The sequence below is a fragment of the Chaetodon trifascialis genome, chromosome 14 (assembly GCF_039877785.1).
Source record: "Chaetodon trifascialis isolate fChaTrf1 chromosome 14, fChaTrf1.hap1, whole genome shotgun sequence".
Classification (NCBI taxonomy): Eukaryota; Metazoa; Chordata; class Actinopteri; order Chaetodontiformes; family Chaetodontidae; genus Chaetodon; species Chaetodon trifascialis.
Window position 1 is genome coordinate 15589665 of NC_092069.1, and position 20964 is coordinate 15610628.

A 20964-nucleotide genomic window follows, 5' to 3' on the forward strand; every position below is an offset into this window, starting at 1 on the left:
TAAATTGAGATTATACAAACAAATTAAGAAAAAAATGGCCAAATTCCATCCTGGTTGTCACAAACCTTAAAACGTTATAGCTAAAAGACAGACGACAGCAATACAGACGATGAAGATAAAATGGAAAGTTTCTGAATAATTCCCTGATTAAATAAAAACCATGATATGCACACGCATGATGACATTCTGCAGCTTTCACGACACGAGCCTCCTCACCACACATGGTTGATCATGACCAATCGATAGCCTGTTAAGAATGTACAAACTTGCATAGATAAAGTGATATAGTAGAGAGCAGCTTCATAATAATTTGCCCAAAATATGGAACATTCTTTTATATTTACTCTGTAGGCTTTTCTGACGTCCCTGCAAGGAGTAGCTGCTTGTTGTTGGAGGTCTAACTACCAACAAAAACAAAACAAGACACTAACGTATGCAAGTTTGCAATCTGGGCCAGCGGGCATCTGTTAAGTCTCAAAGAGTGGGAGATCTGATCCGAGTTCAGCTTCAGGTCGTTTGTGATGGTTGGGTGGATGCTGATCAGCTCTCCTGCTCTGAAAGGCTTAAGAAATACAGGCCCCAGGTCACACAAAACATCAGTTTAGGACAGTTTGTTTTCCTTTTTTTTTTTTTTTTTTTTTTACAGTATGGCTATTAACAGTGTGGCATATGGATGACATCATAGAATCATCTGAATATAAAGGGCTTCACTGACTGTCTGTAATGCTTTAAAATGCTGTTAAACATGCTTTCCCTGGGATTATTTGGATTCAACTTTTAACTCTTTTTAATGCACGGGGGGGAAATGCCTGATTTTGGCTATTCTCAATTTAAGGCTATTCATTTCTTTTTGGCTACACCACCACCTGGGGACTGAGAATTTCAGGAGTGACATCTCTTTTAGTGTAGTATTAAAATGGTTCCACAACACGTGGATAAAAAGTCCTCTGATGGACTTTACATTAACGCTGAACTTAAAGGGGAGTACCACTCAATTTGGGACATTTTGGATCTGGGATCATAAAAAAATCTGTCACATCTTCCGGAAACACACCCTCTCTCTCTTTCTCTCACATAGATGACTCCAGTGTCTTGAGGTTTAAAACATAAGCTGAAAGTTGAAAACAAAAAAACAAAAAACTGGTCATCTTTACAAAATAAGTGTATTTCTAGATTTGAGTGGCAATCCCCTTTAATAAGTGTACCTTACAGCTTGGAAAACACTCAAAAGTACAACACATAGACACTACTCTGAGCACAGTTCTATTTAAAAGCAACAGATTATAAAACATTGACATCATCAAGAGGACGTGCTGTACATCAGGTTGAGAGTGACAACAGCCTCCCGTCTCTACCTCAGTCGCGAGCGTGACGTAGAAATCGCACCCTGTGTGCAAATCGAGTGAACACCAAACATGCGTGGTGCGACTCTAATGCTACGGACTGACTCTGTAGAGCTACATCGAGTGTGGTGGTGGTGGGGTAAAAGCTTTTGTTGCGTACGACAATTCGACAAAACAGAGCGACAAAGTAAAAGTTCTTTCTAAAAGTGGCTCTTGCATGATAGTGTCCATACAAGAGAAAAGCATCTTTAACTTGGATTTTTCCTTTGTTTGCAATGACCCGCCAAAATAGCACACCACAGTAACTCGCCACTGAGGACCACTCGACGTGGCCCAGACCTCTTCCACGTCCCCAAACCACCGACGTCTCACACACACGGACACAGCGGCCCATAGACAAGTCTGACCTCCTCTGACCTTTGACCCTGCACCTCTCTCCAGGCCGAGGTGTAGGATCGCTTTTCTACCATGCCTCTCTCATGCAGAGCGATGGATCCCGAAGCGGCTGGGGCTGGTGCAGGCTCAGCCCAAAAAATATGAAGCGCTCAAAGCTGGTGGGAGGAAGAGAACGTAAAGGGGTGAAAAGGAAAAAAAGATGGCCCCATCCATTGAAGCGGCTCTCCGCTCCAGCTCTGATGGCGTGCTTAGGTTGGCAACGGGTCGTCATCGCCTTTGCTGCACTTGCACTTGCAGCAGAGTACGATGGGAGTGGCCAGAAGGAGGAAGGGGGAGGCAACCAGCAGGAGCAGGCCGAAGCCAGCGAAGATCCCCACAACCTGCAGGGAGACACCAGCAACAATTAAATACAACACAATACAATTACATACAATAGCAGGTACATGTACATGTAGCGTCCAATCCCTCCATCCAACTGCAATACCACATGTTAGCCTCCAGATGGCACAATGTCTCAAAAACAGACCCTTTTTAGCACAGCCTTCAAAAAGCTTTGTTTTTCCAGGAACCTGGCAATTTAGGGCTAATTATATGCAGAAATAAATACTAACAGCATATAAATTAAGTCTTCTTTTCCTATCTCCTGCACAAATTCATGATGCATGGACGGACAGGTAGCTTTCTGTCATTGCAAGAGAGAACTCAGGCATACACAAAAATATGGAAGTGGTGGACAAACCCATATGATCGAGTGTAGTGGACAGCAAATCAGAGGATATGAAACAAAATGTTGAACAAGAAAGAAAGAAAAAAAGGTTTTCTTGGTTGACTGCAGTAAGTTTCAGAAGTGTCTACTGATGTTTGCTTACTTGCTGTTGGAACTTGAAATCTACTGCAGTTGCTGATTATGTGATGGTCTGAACAGCGAGTAACATATCTCAACTAATCACAGATTTAAAAAAGTAAAAGGTAAAACAGAGATAACAAACATAATGTTTCCATCTGATCCTCTCTTTCCTGCTATGATTAGCACAACGGAGTTATTCACCACACGGGGGCGCCAGACACCAGCATATTCGGAGCCACAAAATGGAATACATAACATGCAGTCACATGCAACAGTGACTTAGAATAGCACAATGCTTTTCCTCATGTTTTGAGGGCAAAGAGACAGTTTTTGATTCCACTTGCCAGCAGGTTTCTGCCTGTTATTTAACAACACATTACTATCCTTCTTCCAGCTGGTATTACAGGCTGAGCTGAAGAGGAAAGTACAGTGTAATGAGCACAATTTGCTCTAATTAACAAACCCCAGTGGTGCGTAGATGTTTAGGACATGACCTTCCTCATAACTGGCGGTACCACTCACATGGAAACACAGACCCCACGGTGTCAGACACACAGGAAGAGGAGATGTTTGTTGTGGAACAGGTTTGCCTTGGTGCATCTTGTATTTATGATCGAGGAGGCTTTTGAGACACGAAGGGGGTGAAATGAGGAGAGCAGTAGTGAGACAAAGACTCACAGAGCAGTGAAGCTATAGCTGGTTTCTACCAGTTGAACTGTAATCATATGACTCAGCCTGCCCCACTGAGCAACAGATGCCAGTGTGTATGCTAATCTTGACAGAATAACAAGTATGTTGGACAAAGGGGCGCACCACCCCGTGCATAGATTATTTGGCTAAAATACTGAGGAGAAATCTGGGAACAGAACAACAGCGTTGGATTGGGTCATAGACTTAAAACATGCTGTCACACGTGGGAAATTTCATGTCATATCTAATCCTTCGTGTGTAATCCACCATTTCACATGTGGGAAATTACATGGCATATCCAATCCTTTATATGTAATCCCTCATTTCATGTGGCTACCTATTGACAAAGAACAACCTTGGTTATGTAAACCCCCTTTTTTTTTTGAGGTGAAAGGTGTACATAATAGGCTTAGTTTGAGACAGCAGGACACTGACCACCAGACACTCGTGGAAGCACGTGGATCAAGATGTCCTTTTCCTATTATGCTGTCAAGATAATACAAGGCCGTCACTGACTGAGATCCAGAAAGAGGCAGGGAGCACGTGTATGTCCACATGCTGCAGTGTGGTTAAAAGGGGGAGGGGGGTGAGTAAGTGTGAGGAATGGGGGGAGAGAAAGGAGAGGGGGAGATGGGTTTCTCACCTGTGTTCTGTGCCAGATAACAGACGCCCTGGAGTGGCCCAGTTTGTTTCGACAGGGCCCTTTGTCATAGTGGATCAGGAGAAAGTCATCCTGTCTCACACACACACACACACACACACACACACACACACACACACACACACACACACACACACACACACACACACACACACACACACACACACACACACACACAAACGCACACACAAACGCACACACAAACGCACGCACACGCACACAGATAAAGATTGACCATTAGCATCCTGAAAGACACTGCTAGCTGCTCTGAGAAAATTGCCTTTTAAATGAACTGTGTAGCGCGGTCGTCTCTGCTTGAACAATTAAGATTACATAAGGCGCCTCGGCTCATAAACACCCCCCCCCCCCCCAAAAAAAAACAAAAAAAAGAAATGCATCTTACTCCTTTCTTATCGCAACCAAGGTTAAGCTACAATTTCCGGATAATGAAAGCTATTGCTATCGCAGGGAGACAAATGATGACAACATCCAGGATTATCACAGTGTGCAAACACAGTATTATAATATTAACCTGCAGAGATTTTCAGAGCTGGGGGAAAAAATCTTGCTCTCTGTTGCTGTGAATGTGAAGGAAGAAAGAAATTATGAAAACCCAACTCACATCCAGGGACTCCAGACAGTACCAGCAGAAGGCATGTTTGCAGTTCTTGCACATCATCTGCGCGCAGCCCTCGTCCCTCTCGATGTAAACTTTACATTTAGGACAGCGCTTGATTGGTGCGTCATCCTCTTCGTTCTTATAGAAGGAGCTGGGGAGAAGAGAGACGTGAGTTTGTCTTCTTTCTGTTCCAAACGTGACATGAATCCTAAATCCCTCAACATTCACTTCACGAGGAACGCCAGGGGACGAGATTGCTTTGATGCAGCGATCAATATTTACAATCTTTGGCATGGCAGGATTGTGTGAGACGGCAGATATCTAAAAACCACCTGTCACTAAATGGCGCTGAACTCCCTCTCGCGCTCTTATTCTTCCCTCCTGTTGGTGTCACTTTATCTGTGTGAGCGCTGACTCCTGAAATCTGGCGGCGAGCAGGTAGCTGTCACTCTGGCCATTGTGCTGGGACAGCTAACAAGCCATTTCTATCGGAGGAGGCATTCAAATGAGGAGAGCCAGAGCTTCTCCCGTCATCCTCCTCAAAGCAATAAGAAAACGGGCATAAAGGAGAATCAGAATCCAGCTTTTAGAGACATCCTCATAGTGGACAAGTGTAGTTCAAACGCCGAGGCTTGCTTTGGACTGAGAGTCGACCTGTTAATCCTCCCTCCCTCCCTCCACTGTGGCCTCTGAGCTTGGTCCTGAACCTGTGCAGATAGAGGAAAGCTCTGCAGAGCTAATGACGTTTCCAGAGTAAGAGGATATCGCAAAGAAACGGGTCAGCTGCACATGTCTCCGGGCAGCCCGCTTCTAAGATCCTGTATCCTTAAAATGAATAATGGGCCCATCCCAGACTGCTTTACTGCAGTCTATTACTTTGTGCTTGAGCCCTGGCTGATGTTCAACTGAGCAGTAGCTGCAAAACAGCCGGCCAGACTGGCTGTCAGTCTGTATTTAAGGAGGCGCCGGATGAATCCTGCTGTGTATTGACAAGTGGTTCTGAAGTTCAGTCAGGTGAGCTGAGCATGATGTGTGGATCATTTCGGAGAAAATGAACATCACTTCCAGGGATTTCCTCCGTAGAGGCTTCACAGCAGCCGAGACGCTCAGGACATAAAAGCGTGTCAGAGCTGGATAAAATATCTTTCTGAGGGTTGAGGAGGCGGTTACAACGATGAGATAATCACTGGACTGGGTTTAGCTGATGACTTAAATCATTAAACTCAACATTATGTAACAGTTAAGAAACACCCCGTTTAAATAGGCTACCGAGGTTAACATTAGAAGAGCTTAGAAAACATCATGTTTTGGTATACGCAAACTACCAACTGGTGGGCTCAGGGTAAATGTGATGGCATTCCTCACTATTTCTGGAAGTTTTACAAACCAACTCAATCGATTAATGAGAAGATAATTGGCAAAGTAATCCATAATGAAAATAATTTTCAGATGCACTCGTATAGAAAATAGTTTAAAGGTAAAATCCTTCTTTTATATGAATGCATGAGTAACATTAATCTAATGATAAAGTACTTTTGAGTGTTTTCCAAACGGTCATACGAGTATTTTCATTGCATTTTCCTGATTTCACTTAATGTACCGTAAAATTTTCAATGCAGGACTGACTTATAACAGAGTATTTCTTCAGTTTGATATTAGTACTGTTACTAAAGTAAAGGATCTGAATACTTCCTCCACCACTGCTAGTAGCAAATACCAGGGTTTGCCAGTCAATTATCAAAATACTTGCTGGCTACTTCTCTGACATATGAATAATCAATTGTTTGACCACCTGCTAACACATAACAGTTACTGAAAGCCTGGGTTCACCAGAGGAGAAGCATATATTCATAATCATCATTAACATTGAGAGAGAAACTGAAAAAACAAGAAATTCAAGTGAAGCGGTGAGTTTGATCTGACGGGATGAACGGATGAAAGGCCGTACCTGTTTTCTCCTGGTAGGAAGGAGGTAATGGGCAGGTTGTTCTCCTGGCAGGCCTGCCCGGGGTGCCAGTTGGCCTTGCAGGCCGAGCAGAACTCAAGTGCGCAGACGGCGCACTGGACCAGCTGGGGCAGCGCTGGAGAATCTGCTTCCTTCAGTTGGCACACGGCCTGGCAGGTCGAGGAAGGGCACCACGTCCGGCAGGGGTCCAGCAGCACCTCTGATGGAACAAAGTGAGTGTCAGTGTCGTGGCCCGCAGCTCTCTCCGAGGGTTGGTCAACCCAAACCACAAAGAAACCGCTTTGGTAGAAGGTAGTTGTCTCGGATGATTCTTAACATTTTGGGCTGCTGATGTTTTAGAAAAATCTGCACAGCCCAGCCTGTAAAATCCAAACAATGTGCAAGGCTACATGCCACCAGGGGTGAGCGCGGTTTGTGTGAGCAGACTCTGAGGAAGGGATAACCTTGCAAACTGGTGAAAAGCTTCCTACACAGACATATTTTATGCAATGTTCAATTCTCAAGGTTCTTTTTGGTACCTGCTTAAACCTGCTTTTGTGTCGTCCTTAATTTCCGTCTCTCTGTATCTGTGACTCCGACTAATTCTCACGACTTCTCCAAACTCTTCCTGAATATGTGCTCGTTTGGATTATTTTTTCCGAAGGTAGAGAGACCATTCTTTGTGTGTTTTGCCAGTTCTGTCCCAAACCCATGGCGTGATGCGCTTGCCCTTGTATCCCCTCCTTCCTTCCTCTTGCCTCTCTGCCAAGAACTCAGAGCACACATTCCACATGCACTCTTGGCTCAGCCTGAGAAATATGGAACGGTTACAGCAACCATTCTGCCTGACTGCACTGGGACATTGATGAGACGGCTGATTGCCCTTATCCAGGCGGCATCAACAGCTACTTCTCCGCATTTTTATTCATTTACAGGACCCCCCTCTGTGCTCCCATACATGTGTTTGTCTTTGTATTTGCGCACATCAGATCTGTATGCTCTGTGTATTCTCTGCCTCTGTGTAGGAGGAGAACCTGCAGGGGGAGTACCATCAAAGAGTCATTGCACTGCTCGGTTACTGTTTTCCCTGGTAGCAGAGAAACTCTAATATTACTGATTAGCACGTCTGCACTGACAGCAGGGAGTAAAGCGCCACAGACCTGCCATTATCTTTCCAGCACTGATATTCAAGCCTGTTAGCAGTAGGTTAACATTTATTCTACAAACAGTGTAAACCGCAGACTGCACACTGAAGCGGAGATAAAAAGGATTTAACTCAAATATCTTGCCATGCTAAGAGACCTGCCTCCATCAGAGTCACTCAGACAGTTTACGAGTCTAGAGCCGAACCAATCCAATTAGAGTCTCTTTAAACAAAGTCTGGGAGGCTTTCCCTTTCATGCATATTTGATGGGAGCGGGTGTTACACTTTGATGACAGGGTTGAGTCAGAATACTACAGCGCAAATCAGACAAATGTTCGGCCTGAGTACCTGTCACAAGAATCTTCCTTGCGTGCGTGATTGTTTGCAGTTCGTGAATGGCGCTGAATCCAGAATATTTGGTGTCAGAAGTCAAAGCTGAAACAATTACCTCAGAATAAGATAACTGCTGCTCAGTGCAACAGAAAACAGACAACCTGCAGACACCCGTCAGTGCTGAAGAATGAAACTTACTGAGCAAACACACGTTGCTCAAATCTTTTCCATTAGCTTTCCGCAGATACCCCATGGTCTAATTCAATAGCAGAGATGTCCACAGAGGGGTGAATGATTGATTCCAGACAGCGTGAGCGGCAGTTTGGCTAAACTCGCGCGACGGGACTGTCACCGTCCTTTTGTGTGTCACAGGGAAAATACAGTACCCCTGGAAGACAGGAGGGTCCACGTGTGTCTGCGACACACAGCCACTGCCCACACATCACCCACTGAGAAATAACACCGACGTGCTGCAGCTGCTTCTGCACTGACTCACCCCTTTCGAACTGGAGCTTCTTGTATCTCTGCATCATCTCCGTGGCCACCATGCACTCAATCTACAGAGAGAGAGGAGAAGGAATAAGCAGGTCATTGTGCATATTTAGAGACAGAAGCAGCGAGGAGCCATTGCACATTCAGTGTGTGAATATCATTTCCAGAACAATGTCAAATTCAAATTTCGACAAAATCTGAATTTGCCACTTGCTTACCAATGAGGCCTTTCATGCCGATGTCACGGGTGTATTCAAGCTGCGTACGCACACCCACTCAAAGTTAAATGCACTCATTTATTGGGCAATGAAATGAGCATTCGGGCTTTGTAAAAGAGCAGTCAATTACAGGGTGAAGGCTGTCAGAGTAGACAGGGATGAGGCATGCCCTGCATGACTGGCAGGAGTAGCTTGGGTCCTATCAAAGGCCAGTGACACTGACGGATTAAAAACATAAGGCTGCAGTGTGTTGAACCGTGCTGTGCCTAATGACCTCCATACCAAGTGAGAGAGTGAATCCATCAGCCAAACTGCCCTGAGGATGAGGAGCATTTGCCCTCAGACTGACCTCTGTTTCAGAGGCAGGCACGTGTGCACGCTAATTATAGCGGAATAAACGCGCTGGCAGGTGGAGCGCAGTGGTCATCTTGATGAAAGCTGGAGCTCTGAGGGGGCGTAGAGGTGTTAAACTAACAGAACACGCTAGTTCGACCAACTCGTCCTGTCTTGCGTGGGAGGAAAAAGAACATCTTGACATGACATCGAAAAGATGGATCTGTTGAGATAACGGCCGCTGTTTTTTTGCTCTCACGCATGCACTACAACTGCTGATGCACGGGCTACACTTGAAATGCACGTACAGCCGCTTATTGTGCAAGCTCCATGCACAATTCTGTTCGCCACTGTGTGGGTATTAGAAGCGGCTGCAGCAGTGGGTGTTTCTGATACTGGCAGCCAGTCACCACCTGAAGCACACATTCATCCAATGACAATCAAAGGAGAAGTCTGACTTTTCCTTTTGTCAATACCTCATTTTCCTGCAAGTGTCCTCTTTTAGGGCAGGCAGAGTCTGGACAGCTGATTGCAGTTTCAAGGCCTTCTTTAATCAGGAGTTCCACATACTGCTTCAGGCACTGAGGGGAAAACAGACAGACAGACAGACAGACAGACAGACAGACAGACAGACAGACAGACAGACAGACAGACAGACAGACAGACAGACAGACACAGCATTTGACCTTGTTAAATATCAGTCAGCCAGTTAGATGAAAAAGAAAATCAAACAGACCACACAACAGAAAACAAACACCACTCTATCAGCCGGTCTTGATCGATATCTCCGTCTGCGGCCTCAGAAAAAGAGGCAGGAGTGACGGTATTTGCTGAAAAGCTTAAAAATAAAGGCTGCGCTAATTCATACAATTAGCTCATACTAACAATGGATCAAATGACTGTAACAGAAAAGGATTTGCTGGCACTAACAAACCCACCACAATCATCACATGACTGTACTTCACCTCTGCTCTTCAGAGCGTTTTAGCTTCTTTAAGCTCATTGTTTTGGTTGGCACACAACTCTATAACTGACACGTTATTTACATACGTATGTGATTTATGTATGACTGAGTGTTACTTTATGTTTGCATATTGAAGTATATACTGTAACTGTAGCTCTTTTAGGGAAGCCACTGTGGCGACACGTCTTTGGCTGCAACATTTAGATTCATGAAACAACCAATGACTGATACTTTACAAAGCTGAAAAAAAAGCCAAAAGATCATATGAGGTTTAATAAGGATGCAAACCACTAGAAAGAAAGCAGATGTCTCAGTGTGACTTTACAGAGCAAAAGAGTGAGAAGAAGAGAAATTACAACACCATGGCGCCACATTTAAAGGGAGTGCTGTGAGCAGCACTTGCATTCATCTATTCATCTGATGAAATTACGCTGCATTCAATTTGTTTGCTGCTTGGTCTTATATTAAAAACTTTGCTGCTCATGTTCTATTCTTTTCAGGGTTTTAAGGTTTAAGATCTCCGGCCAGTCAGAGTGCAGGCAGAGCTGCCACAAATGGGACACTCACCTGGGATATAATGGGTTATATACAGCGACACAGTTCCCGAGCTCATGTATTAATATCCTTCATCCAATCATGTGTTCACAAGGTGGTGAACCTCCCTCCATCCTCGCTTGTGAGTGACTGAGCCTTTCCAGGATGCCCCTTTCATACCCAATCATGGTATGATCACCTGTTAAAATGAACCTGTTTACCTGTGGCATGTTCCAAACAGGTGTTTTTGGAGTCTCTTGTTGCTCCAACTTGTTTGAGACGTGTTGCTGCATCAAATTCAGAATAATAATGAAGCTGATGAGGCCATTTTCAGTTTATGTCAAAAAGGATTGGCAAATATTCTGTTTTATTAGCGTCTGACTTTTTGGGGATGGGGTTTGTAATTAACGTCTATTCCACGCTCATTTATTTTGCTCTCTGTGTAGTTTGTTTTCTCTTTCTTTAAAACAGCTTAAGTGAGATATCGCTCTGTATTGTGTTTGCATGGCTGATCTCCGTGGAATAAAGCCTCCTAACTGAACTTTGGTAATTACTGCCGCCACCCAGACCGAGCTACAGGAAGCAGCTTCTATTTTTAGTGCTCATTCTTGGGTATTGCTTCCTAATCGCGCTACTATTTTGGTTATGATCTGACAACCAATGGCTGTAGCTGCTCCTCTGTCCGAGCCTTTCCACACAGGTCCAGCGTTACACAGCAGGGATGTGAGATTTGTAATGGATCCTGAGGTCATTACTGGTTTTAATACAATGAAAATCCTGCTGAACTTTCTGTGATGTAGAGACAGATCTTCTGAAAATGCTTGATTTGTAATGAACCTTAACTTTTTCCTGTGTATCAGCTCTATAAACCGCTCACCAGTGTACAGAAGACACATTGGCACTGTGTGATGGTGGTCATCTGCTCCAGAGGGAACTCTCCAAGGCACAGCTTACATGAGACCAGGGGGTCCACGGCCAGCTCCCAGGTGGGCCGGTAGCGTGCCGTGGTCATCTTCACCGCCACCGAGCTGGAACGCAGAGGAGAAGAGAGGGGTGCTACGGTTAATGAGGCGCATCCTGAAATAAAGCGAACAGAAGCGGAAACGCTCTTAAGCAAAGGTAATCCATGAAGTGGGAATATCTGTGGCTCGGTTTTGTTTGTGTCCGCCTGCATAAAAAATGCACAGTACAGGATGTGCTTTATCTGTTGTGGCACAATCACCATGACAGTATGAGCATGCACACACACTTATCACTTGTGGGGACATTACATAGACTTACATTCATTTCCTGGAGCCTTACCCTAACCCTATCCATAACCACTATTTGCCTATTCCTAACCCTGTAACCCGTAACCCTATCCTGTCCTATCACCCTGAAATTTAATGATTTTCATTAAGGGGACCTGCATTTTGCATTGAGTCCCCACAATGTGACTGTGTAAACAGATTTTTGTCTCCACAGCGTGATACGCCTCACAGCTAGAAGGTCCCGGTTCGAATCCCGCTGTGGGCGCTGGGGGTGTGTCCTCCACCATGCCTTTGGTGCCTGCTGCTCGAGGAAAGGGGCCGTTCTGTGTGGAGTTTGCATGTTCTCCCCGTGTTCACCTGGGGTATCCTCCATAAAAATACCCCCACTAAAAACATGCAAGAAGATCCCCACCTGACCAATGGTGACAAACAAGAGCTGGGTCCCCCGGGCGCCGGTCGACTGACAGCCCACCGCTGCCGGTCTGCCGTGGAGGAAGGACTGACCATGGATGGGTCAAAAAGCGGGAAAGAGTTTCACAAATGCATGACGTGTGCAGCTTCCCCCTCAACTCTGCATGTTGTGTGTAAAACAACTGTGACAAATAAAGGAATTCTTCTTCTTGTTCTTCTTTCTTCTAAATACCGGGTCTCACACACACACACACACACACACACACAAACACACAGGCCTGCTGTATGCAGAATGGTACCAGCTCTCTGCATAAATGGCCCTTGTCAGCCACGTTCATTTTCATTCCAGGCCTCATCCTTCCCAGCAGTAAGAGAGAGAAAAAAAAAAAAAAACAGTTCAAAAGCTCCTGAAACTCCTGTAGCTATCAGCTATCTCAGCTCCTTGTGAGATTTTCACTCAGGATGAAATAATACTTTATTTTTTTCTCCCTTCTCCTCACCGCGCGTCATCGCAGCTCTTTTGTGAGAGTCAGAGAGGGTTATTTTAGGCCGTCTCGTCTCTCGCTCTCTCCTTCCCTCTGTAGCTGCGAGCAGAGAGCACCCACTCGCCTGTTTACAGGAAGTGGTCCCGCGCACACAACGTCAGCACTGTCAAGCTCTCCTTGTGCTGCTTAGCAACCGGTTGAAGGAGGATTTTGGAGGTGGAGGGGGGGCACGGGTGGGAGGGAGAGGAGACGGGGAGAGATAGCGGTTTGCTGTCACCGGTCATGCTACAGGCCTCCTCACAAGAAGAGGACGGCGAGTGGGAGGAGATGGGTTGAAGAGTTCACATGATCGCCGACTCGTGTGCCGTCTACATGTGCCACCCAGAGAGGGGAGCGGAGGGAAAGAGAGTCAGGCGACGTGCTGTGGTTTACCAGAGATATCATAAGGCCTCACACCAGCCCTCTTAACACATTTTATGTTATAGAGGAGGAGGAAAAAAGCATGTATCCTCCATAGATCGACTGCATCGGGTTGCCGGGTGCAGGCAGATGATAACATGCTAGAGCAATAAAAAGAAATGACACCAATCTGTCACAGCAATGAGGCAAAACCAAGGAGTTGTCAAGAAGGAAACATGTCTCCGTCTCATTTCTTTTATTTCACGTGTCCTTATTCTTTGTTCCCGCGTAAGGAGGAAAAGTGTGGGGTCAACCATCAGTCAGGACGTCTCAGCTGCGGCTCAGTGGTACGAGGCTTCGGTTTGTTTTGTTTTTCCCCTTGTTCATCATTTAGACAAATTCACTGGATATGTGTTAAGTGAGGGTTTCTGAAGCCAGATGGCGTCTTCCTTTCACAACTTCAACGTGCATCTCAGCACAGTCAAGGAAATAAATTGAGTCCACTGATTTATTTTTTCCCACATGGGCAAATGCTTTTATTTAGAACATCTTTGAGATCTAATTGCAGACTTGTACCTGGTCTCTTCTTTCAGCTGTAAACACAGTTTGATTATCTTGTCACAGTGGAGTAATTTATCACATCAGGCAGAAACACCATCAAGTAAGTGAGCGCGAATAATTGCAGACGCAAATAAAAAAGAAAAATTAATGGGAAGGAAAATTCTTGTCAAAAGTGCGGATGTAAGTGAAAATATGCTAAATATTTCATTACAAGACAGCAGTACACAGAGCAGCTGCAAGCCCATGCTCAGGTGATCCAGCTGTGCACCTGCTGTCAGGAAGTGATGTCCACTCCAATGATGCACGAGGAGGAAAAATGTGTCATTTGATTGCCTCAGTTCTTCCTCCTCCGCATCTCTTCATCGTGTCGTACTGTAAGTGGGAGGACCGAGGAGGAAATTGCAAAGTGAGACACAACTGAGAGGACAAATAAGAAAAAATGAGACCCATCTCATGTCTGACTCACTCAAATCACCTGGCGTTCATCCACCATCCATCACGCTGGCCGGAGAGCGCCAAGCGTGAGCGAGCTCCACCGTGTAGGTGCTGGACGCGCACACAGAAGCTTAAATGGCAATTTCTTATCGGGATGGAGCCAAGGACTTACAAACATGACCCTCAGGGGAGTGTGTGGGAGGGTGTGAGCTTTGGTGGTCCAAAATAAAGAGAAAGGGGGCCTAACCACCAAAGAAATAAAAGCACACTTGGAAATCCAGCTGTGCAGGTCAGCCTTAATTATAGAGTGGGGTGTGAAGTATTCAGATCCTTTACTTCAGTAAAACTACTAAAACCACAGTCAACATACTCAAGTACAGGTATAAACCCTGCATTCTTTTAGTGAAGTAAAAGTTTGTGAGTATTATCAGTAAAATGTCCTCTAAGAATTAAAAGTAAAAGTAGTAGCTGGAAAATGCTCACTGTCAGTGTTTTAGTATGTATTTTTATAGGTTCCAGCCAATCCATCCATCCATTGTCTATACCTGACAATCCCTTTTCAGGGTTGCGGGGGGGCTGGAGCCTATCCCAGCTGTCAATGGGTGAGAGGCGGGGTACACCCTGAGCCGGTCGCCAGCCGATCACAGGGCAACATACACAGACAAACAACCATTCACACTCACACTCACACCTATGGACAATTTAGAGTCACCAATCAACCTAATGAGCATGTTTTTGGTCTGTGGGCTGAAGCTGGAGCGCCCGGAGAGAACCCACGCATGCACGGGAAGAACATGCAAGCTTCACACAGAGAGGCCCCGCCTGACCCGGGGATCGAACCGGCAACCTTCTTGCTGTGAGGCACGCGCACTACCTGCTGCTCCACTGTGCCACCCCCAGCCAATCCAAAAGGGTTTTTAAATAGCTTCTTTATCTTAACAAGAAGGAGAAATTTCTCTACTCATGAAGGAAAAATCAAACAAACTCTAATTCCAGATCATCAAATTTGGAGATACATGTTTTGGGTTTTTTTACTGGACAGGAAAGGTTATCAAAAAATTGTAATCCGATGATTAACAAAAGCTGTAATTAAATTATAAAGCAGCATAAATAGGAACCACTTAAGAATTAGACAAATACCTAGAATTTGTACTGAAGCGAGGTGCTTCCTCACATTCCACCACACAGGTTACAGCAGCATCTGTCATAAAATACTGAAAATGATTTAATGTTACACGTTCAAACAAAATTGCTCTGACAACATGGACAAACCTCACAGGCAAAGAGGCAAGTTAAAGTTCAATTCTAGGACTGTGACGGACACTTCAAAGGACAGGTGCTAAACATTAAAAAGCACGTCAACACCTCTGCGGTGGAGTCTCAACACTGCACAGCTGACGACTTGAATGGCGACAGCTCCAGGAGGACTGAAATGAGTCTGTTTCTTCATCTGTCTCCTAGTCTAAGCTGCTGAACTCCATTAACTCTGTGGGGGGAATAAAGTAATTCACACTGTACAGAGCAGTGCTTTCTAATACATTTGAATCAGAATCTCTCCTCCCAGACTTATATTGGCTGTGCAAATGCTGACACACTGGGTCAATGGGGACAAATGAAATAGTCATTATCACTGAGAAACACATGCATATGTATATTCAGTATACTATGGGTGGGTGCATGCACGTCTCCCATGCTCCGTGTGTCTGAAAAGGTCGTGTCGGTCAAACATCCAGCGGTCGTCGTGTGTCAGTCATCCGTCTGACGGGGCTCCGCTCATAGCTTAACTGGCTACAGCAGCACTCGTGGGATAATGACTCCACAGCCAAGAAACAAAGCACGCACACACACTCACACACAGACATGCATTAAGAGTCGGTTGCATAACCCGGGTGGAGATGGCCACGGAGGAGCGATCGAGGAGAACATCTCGGGGGAGCTCGGAGCAAATGGGATCTCTTGCTGCAGTATACATGATACCATCCATTAAAGCCATTTCTACATCTGCATCGCATGTTGGCTAAAGGTCACTTACAGCACACAAAACAGAGAGATATTATACCAAACCACTCTCACCGTCCCACCCACCCTCACAGCCATAAGCACAAAGCTAATTCTACTTTTAAAAACAAACTGGCCAAAAACTTCCCTCATAACATTGTGTGTGTGTGTCAATATTTCTTAATTTCCATGGCAGGGCTGATGAAATGTCCAAATGCGTCTCTAATTAAAACACTGCTTGTAAACACACGTCTCTGACGGGTTAAGAGCAGATATTGCATAATACTGCTAGTTCATTCCACGGTAATGATTGTGTAAGGCGGCAACTGTCAAGTCCTGCTTTATTACCACAGCGACTTGAAATTCTGTTCATTTCTTAATCATGATCTTTTGTAGTGGGCGGCACGGTGGAGCAGCAGGTAGTGCGTGCCTCACAGCAAGAAGATCGCCGGGTTTGATCCCCGGGTCGGGCCTTTCTGTGTGAAGTTTGCATGTTCTTCCCGTGCATGCGTGGGTTCTCTCCGGGTACTCCGGCTTCCTCCCACAGACCAAAAACATGCTCATTAGGTTGATGAGCTCTAAATTGTCCTTAGGTGTGAGTGTGAGTGTGAATGGTTGTCTGTCTGTGTATGTTGCCCTGCGATCGGCTGGCGACTGGTTCAGGGTGTACCCCGCCTCTCGCCCATTGACAGCTGGGATAGGCTCCAGCCCCCCTGCAACCCCGAAAAGGGGTATAGTTAATGGGTGGATGGATGGATGGATGGATGGATGGATGGATGGATGGATGGATGGATGGATGGATGGATGGATGGATGGATGGATGGATCTTTTGTAGTGGAGAATATTTAGCCAATTCATCAACTGTTTTTCAATGTGAAAACTTGTTTTTTTTTTATATCACTGTACATTGAATATTAGGCTTTTAGTGCTAAAAAAAAGGCAACTTGAAGATGTGCGGCTCTGGGAAACTGTAATGGGCCCTTCCCACCTTTTAAGGACAACTACTTTGAAAATTAACAGATGAATCGATAATAGAGGTAGTTGAAGCCATTACATTTTTAAAATGATATTTAATTCGAATGAGACTGACGCAGCATCTGTAGAGCTTTTGCTGTTTCCCTCAGGCCTCAGGCTTCCTCGCGTATAAAGAATACAATAAAATGCAAATTCTCACCTGAATAGACTGAGACAGAGATGGAAAGTGAGAGCACAATTTTCATACGCGACAGCACGAAGCCTCACACTGCATAGTGATGCAGGCTTTACATTCATGAGGAACTCAACTAAGTGCTCTCAGTGCAGCGGAGTGTGCAATCCACCTTGTCATTTGCTCCTATAGAGGAGAGAACAATGAAAAAAATGTGACAAAAAGGGGGAAAAAAGGCGGGAAACAATCTTTCAGCTCTCCATTTTCACCTAAGTTGACAGCTTTTACTGTGTGTAATTATATAATGTCACATGAAAGCATTGCATAAGACTCTATTTATACATCTCACCTATGGCTGATGTGAAAGAAAGCTGCGAACAACTGCGAGCAGATGTGGACGTGGGGAGCAGCCCACACCTTTTTCCCTTCCCCTCGCACACGCCGATGAACGTTCTGTCAACACTCGCACAAAGCTGTCTTTCAGCTGATTCGCAGCAATGTGCTGTTAACCAATCAGACAAGGCGGGAGAGCGCGGCGAAGGACGGGAGCTTTGTTCGGCTCGAGACGAAGGCGCGGCTGGAGCGAGGACCGAGGGCCACGCTGATGATATTCTACCTGAAGTCTGGGGACGAGCCAGTACAGTAGATGTTCACTTGTGTCATTACTGCTGCAGCAGAATTAATGTGGTAAGACTGGCCTCATCAGCGACACCAAATCTAACCTGAAGTTTTACTCGTCAACGTTTCTGTCGTGTACACAACAACAATTACTGCCCTACTGGACACGCATATGCATGTATGTATGTACGCATGTTCAGGTGCTGGTAGCCAGGTACGCATGCGCAGCAAAAATCAAAAGCAGAACAGCAGCTAACGCACCTTTGTGTAGCAGGCAGCAACTTCTGGTCAGCACATTCCACTCAATGAAGTAACCCACTGTGAGAGCTGTCCAGGTTCCAGGGAGTGCCGTGGCTTCAAGCTAACAATGAGTACACTGGAAAGTGTTGCAACATGTTGTCTGCTTCGACCTCTAGCAGACAAAACAGATGCATTTTATACAGCCTCAATCATCCATTATTTGTTAAACACTAAAAGAGCATCGAGCACACGAATGTGGCACAAGCTATTGCAAACAAACTATCCAGTCAGGCTGAGGAGTCCAGTCGCCCACTTGCTAAACAAGTCGAATGAGGAACAACGGCCAGCTCTGTGTAATGCTTAGACTACACACGCATGTTTTCCTATGCTGAAGAGTTTGCCGCACTGGGAGTGGGAGCGAATGTCGTCGGTGAACACGATTCACAGGAAGGGCCAACGCAAATATTGCAGAGCGCTGCACAAACTAGCAGCGAGGAGTCAAGAGCAAAGCTGCAGCCTGCAGAAGAAGATGGTTTACACTGTGTCTGTGTGCAACAATGATGAGTTTAAGTACAGTGACAGACAGTGACTTTGGTGAAAGTGGATCACCGTGAAGAATTCATCATTCTACAACTTTTTTGTTGCAGGTTTGACTTCTTTAAATGACGAGGGTTCAGAATTAAAACAGCTCAATCAAACCACACAAAACGATACTGAAACCCAGCACTGCAAAAACAAACAGACCACAACTCAATGACGTTTTCAATACTTCAATATTAAATCAACATATTAGTGTGTATGTGTGTGTGTGTGCATTCCCAGAGTTCAACCCACTTGGTAAAGACTCTGTTTTGTTTTCCCAGCAACCCCAAAACCACTCAGTTCCAATCCAATAACAACCACAAGAGGAAAGACAACTCAAAACTCTGCTCGGGGGTTTACCCGCGGATCCCCAAGAAACAGCTCCGCCAAGACCGGCAACTCCTGGAGAAACTCCGACTGGGAAAAACAAACATCCTCCTCCTGACAAACTCCAGACAAGGCTTATGTTTTACCGCGAGCTGGCTACAGCGACACCGACTTCACAACATGATCTGATTCGGAGGGTAAAGCTGGAGTACGACCAAAAAACACTGTGAGACACACCAACGGTTCGCTGTTCAGGGTAAATTATGCTTGTACAGACTTCTCTTATAGTCCTGAAAATGAGATTGGTGCAAGTTGTCCTTTAGCATCATGCATCCAAAAAGGTGTAGCATGAGCCTGAGTTCATTTGCCTCACTTGACATCACATGTCCTGCGATGCGGACGCTGAAACCATAGATCATGCACCCCTAACGCGGCAGCCCATCGCCTATGGTCAAGCACATAGCGGCGTTTGAGACGCAAATTCTGCCCTTCCCTGGATAGGAATCGACATCTTCTGCATTATTCACGCGGTAAATGATTCCTCTCAAACAGTGGGGCAAATGCAAAAGCAAGCAGCCCATTCAGAGTCACACTAAATAACGTCAGTACATTTACAGCCCTCAGATTTACACACCGTTCCTCCAACTGAATTATAACATCTGTGCACTAATAAATAAAATCAATGTGGGACATGTCACTGCTAACATCACCTGATGAAATAATAACATTTGTAAATCGTGCCAGCGTCTATTTAGAGCACTTTTATGACAGGCAGAATGTAGGTCATGAATGCATGTGGGCCATAGGTTGATGTGGATCGCACAGTACTGGAACAACGCTGTCCGGCCATCACACACACACTCAGGACGCCCGAGTGCATTACTCCCCTGATCAAATATAAACTAACCCACATTCATAACCTAAAGCACACGCACAGGGACTTTATTTTTGGACGGCTCAATCGCTGAATGTGAAAGGTGACGTGCCTTTGTGCAGGAACAGCGGCAGGGGACAGCCCCCGTCTGTCCTTGACATGGAGAGGGAGCGCTAAGAGGGTAGCTAAGAGTGGTGATAGGCCTACTTTTTCCATGCCCCGAGGAGTTACACAATCACCCAGATGTATTCTGGCATCGTGAGTGTGTGTGTGTGGTGGTAACAAGCAAGTCAAAGTCCATTTTGCAGTTAGGGCCAGACAGTGGTCATGCCTGGGCATGTGGGGCAAAAAAAGCTGTAGTGTCACGTCTGCTTGGTCTCTTGCCATTTTCCTGCTGCAAAGCAAGCTAAATATCCTCTCTCTAAGCAGAGCGCACAGCTACTGCAAGGACTGAGATGGGTCTGGACGAGCTGAAGAAGGGCTAAGCAATCTTTTTTTGTCTCAGCAAAGCTAAATTTGTTTCTTCTGATCTAGAAAACCCGCTTCTAATCCTTCACTCCACGATCGTTCCGACTGCTCTCTGTCAGCAAATGAAAGAGGAATAAACATGATTACTTAACGTGCAGTGTGGTGAATGCATGATGCTGCTTTCTAGTGCTGCAGCAGCTTCCCTCTGGAAGGCCAGAAATGACCAAAAATGGCAAAAATCTGCAATTCAGAGGTTGCAAAGGCTTCACGGTAATTATGTCTGCAACAGTGCCAACAGGTAGAGGAAACTGAGCTCTGAGAACACAGTGATGCGAGACCACATGCACCAGAAATGGCTGTCTGTCAGCAGAGATAACAGTCTCACAGCATTAACGCCACCCAGCCAGAGAAACCATACGGCCACCCTGAGACAAAAGGCAGAAATAAAGCGGAACAAAACAGGCCAGTGAGTTGGGACAAAAAAAGAAAGAGGAAGGAAGGACGGAAGGAAGGAAGACTGAAATGGAATAAAACAGAAAGCATGGAAGAAACAAGAAATCATGTGAAATTGTAATAAAAGAGGACTTTTCCACACCAATTTAAGCCTCTTAAGTAGACTGTTATTCTGTGTTTGTTCCTTGAAGTTTTCA

At 45.4% G+C, this 20964-nt stretch overlaps 1 protein-coding gene across 1 annotated transcript in view; it reads right to left on the minus strand.

Annotated features, from left to right (window-relative positions):
* Positions 1-610: 610 nt before the first annotated feature.
* The window catches only part of rnf144aa (ring finger protein 144aa), a 28462-nt gene continuing 8108 nt past the window's right edge, over positions 611-20964 (minus strand). The window contains exons 2-8 of the mRNA XM_070978557.1: positions 11397-11547; positions 9498-9602; positions 8475-8535; positions 6505-6721; positions 4560-4707; positions 3920-4009; positions 611-2119 (exon numbers count right to left, since the gene is read on the minus strand). Of these exons, the coding sequence (XP_070834658.1) occupies positions 1988-2119; positions 3920-4009; positions 4560-4707; positions 6505-6721; positions 8475-8535; positions 9498-9602; positions 11397-11531 (888 nt within the window). The 5' untranslated portion in view covers positions 11532-11547 and the 3' untranslated portion in view covers positions 611-1987. The remainder of the gene's footprint in view (positions 2120-3919; positions 4010-4559; positions 4708-6504; positions 6722-8474; positions 8536-9497; positions 9603-11396; positions 11548-20964) is intronic.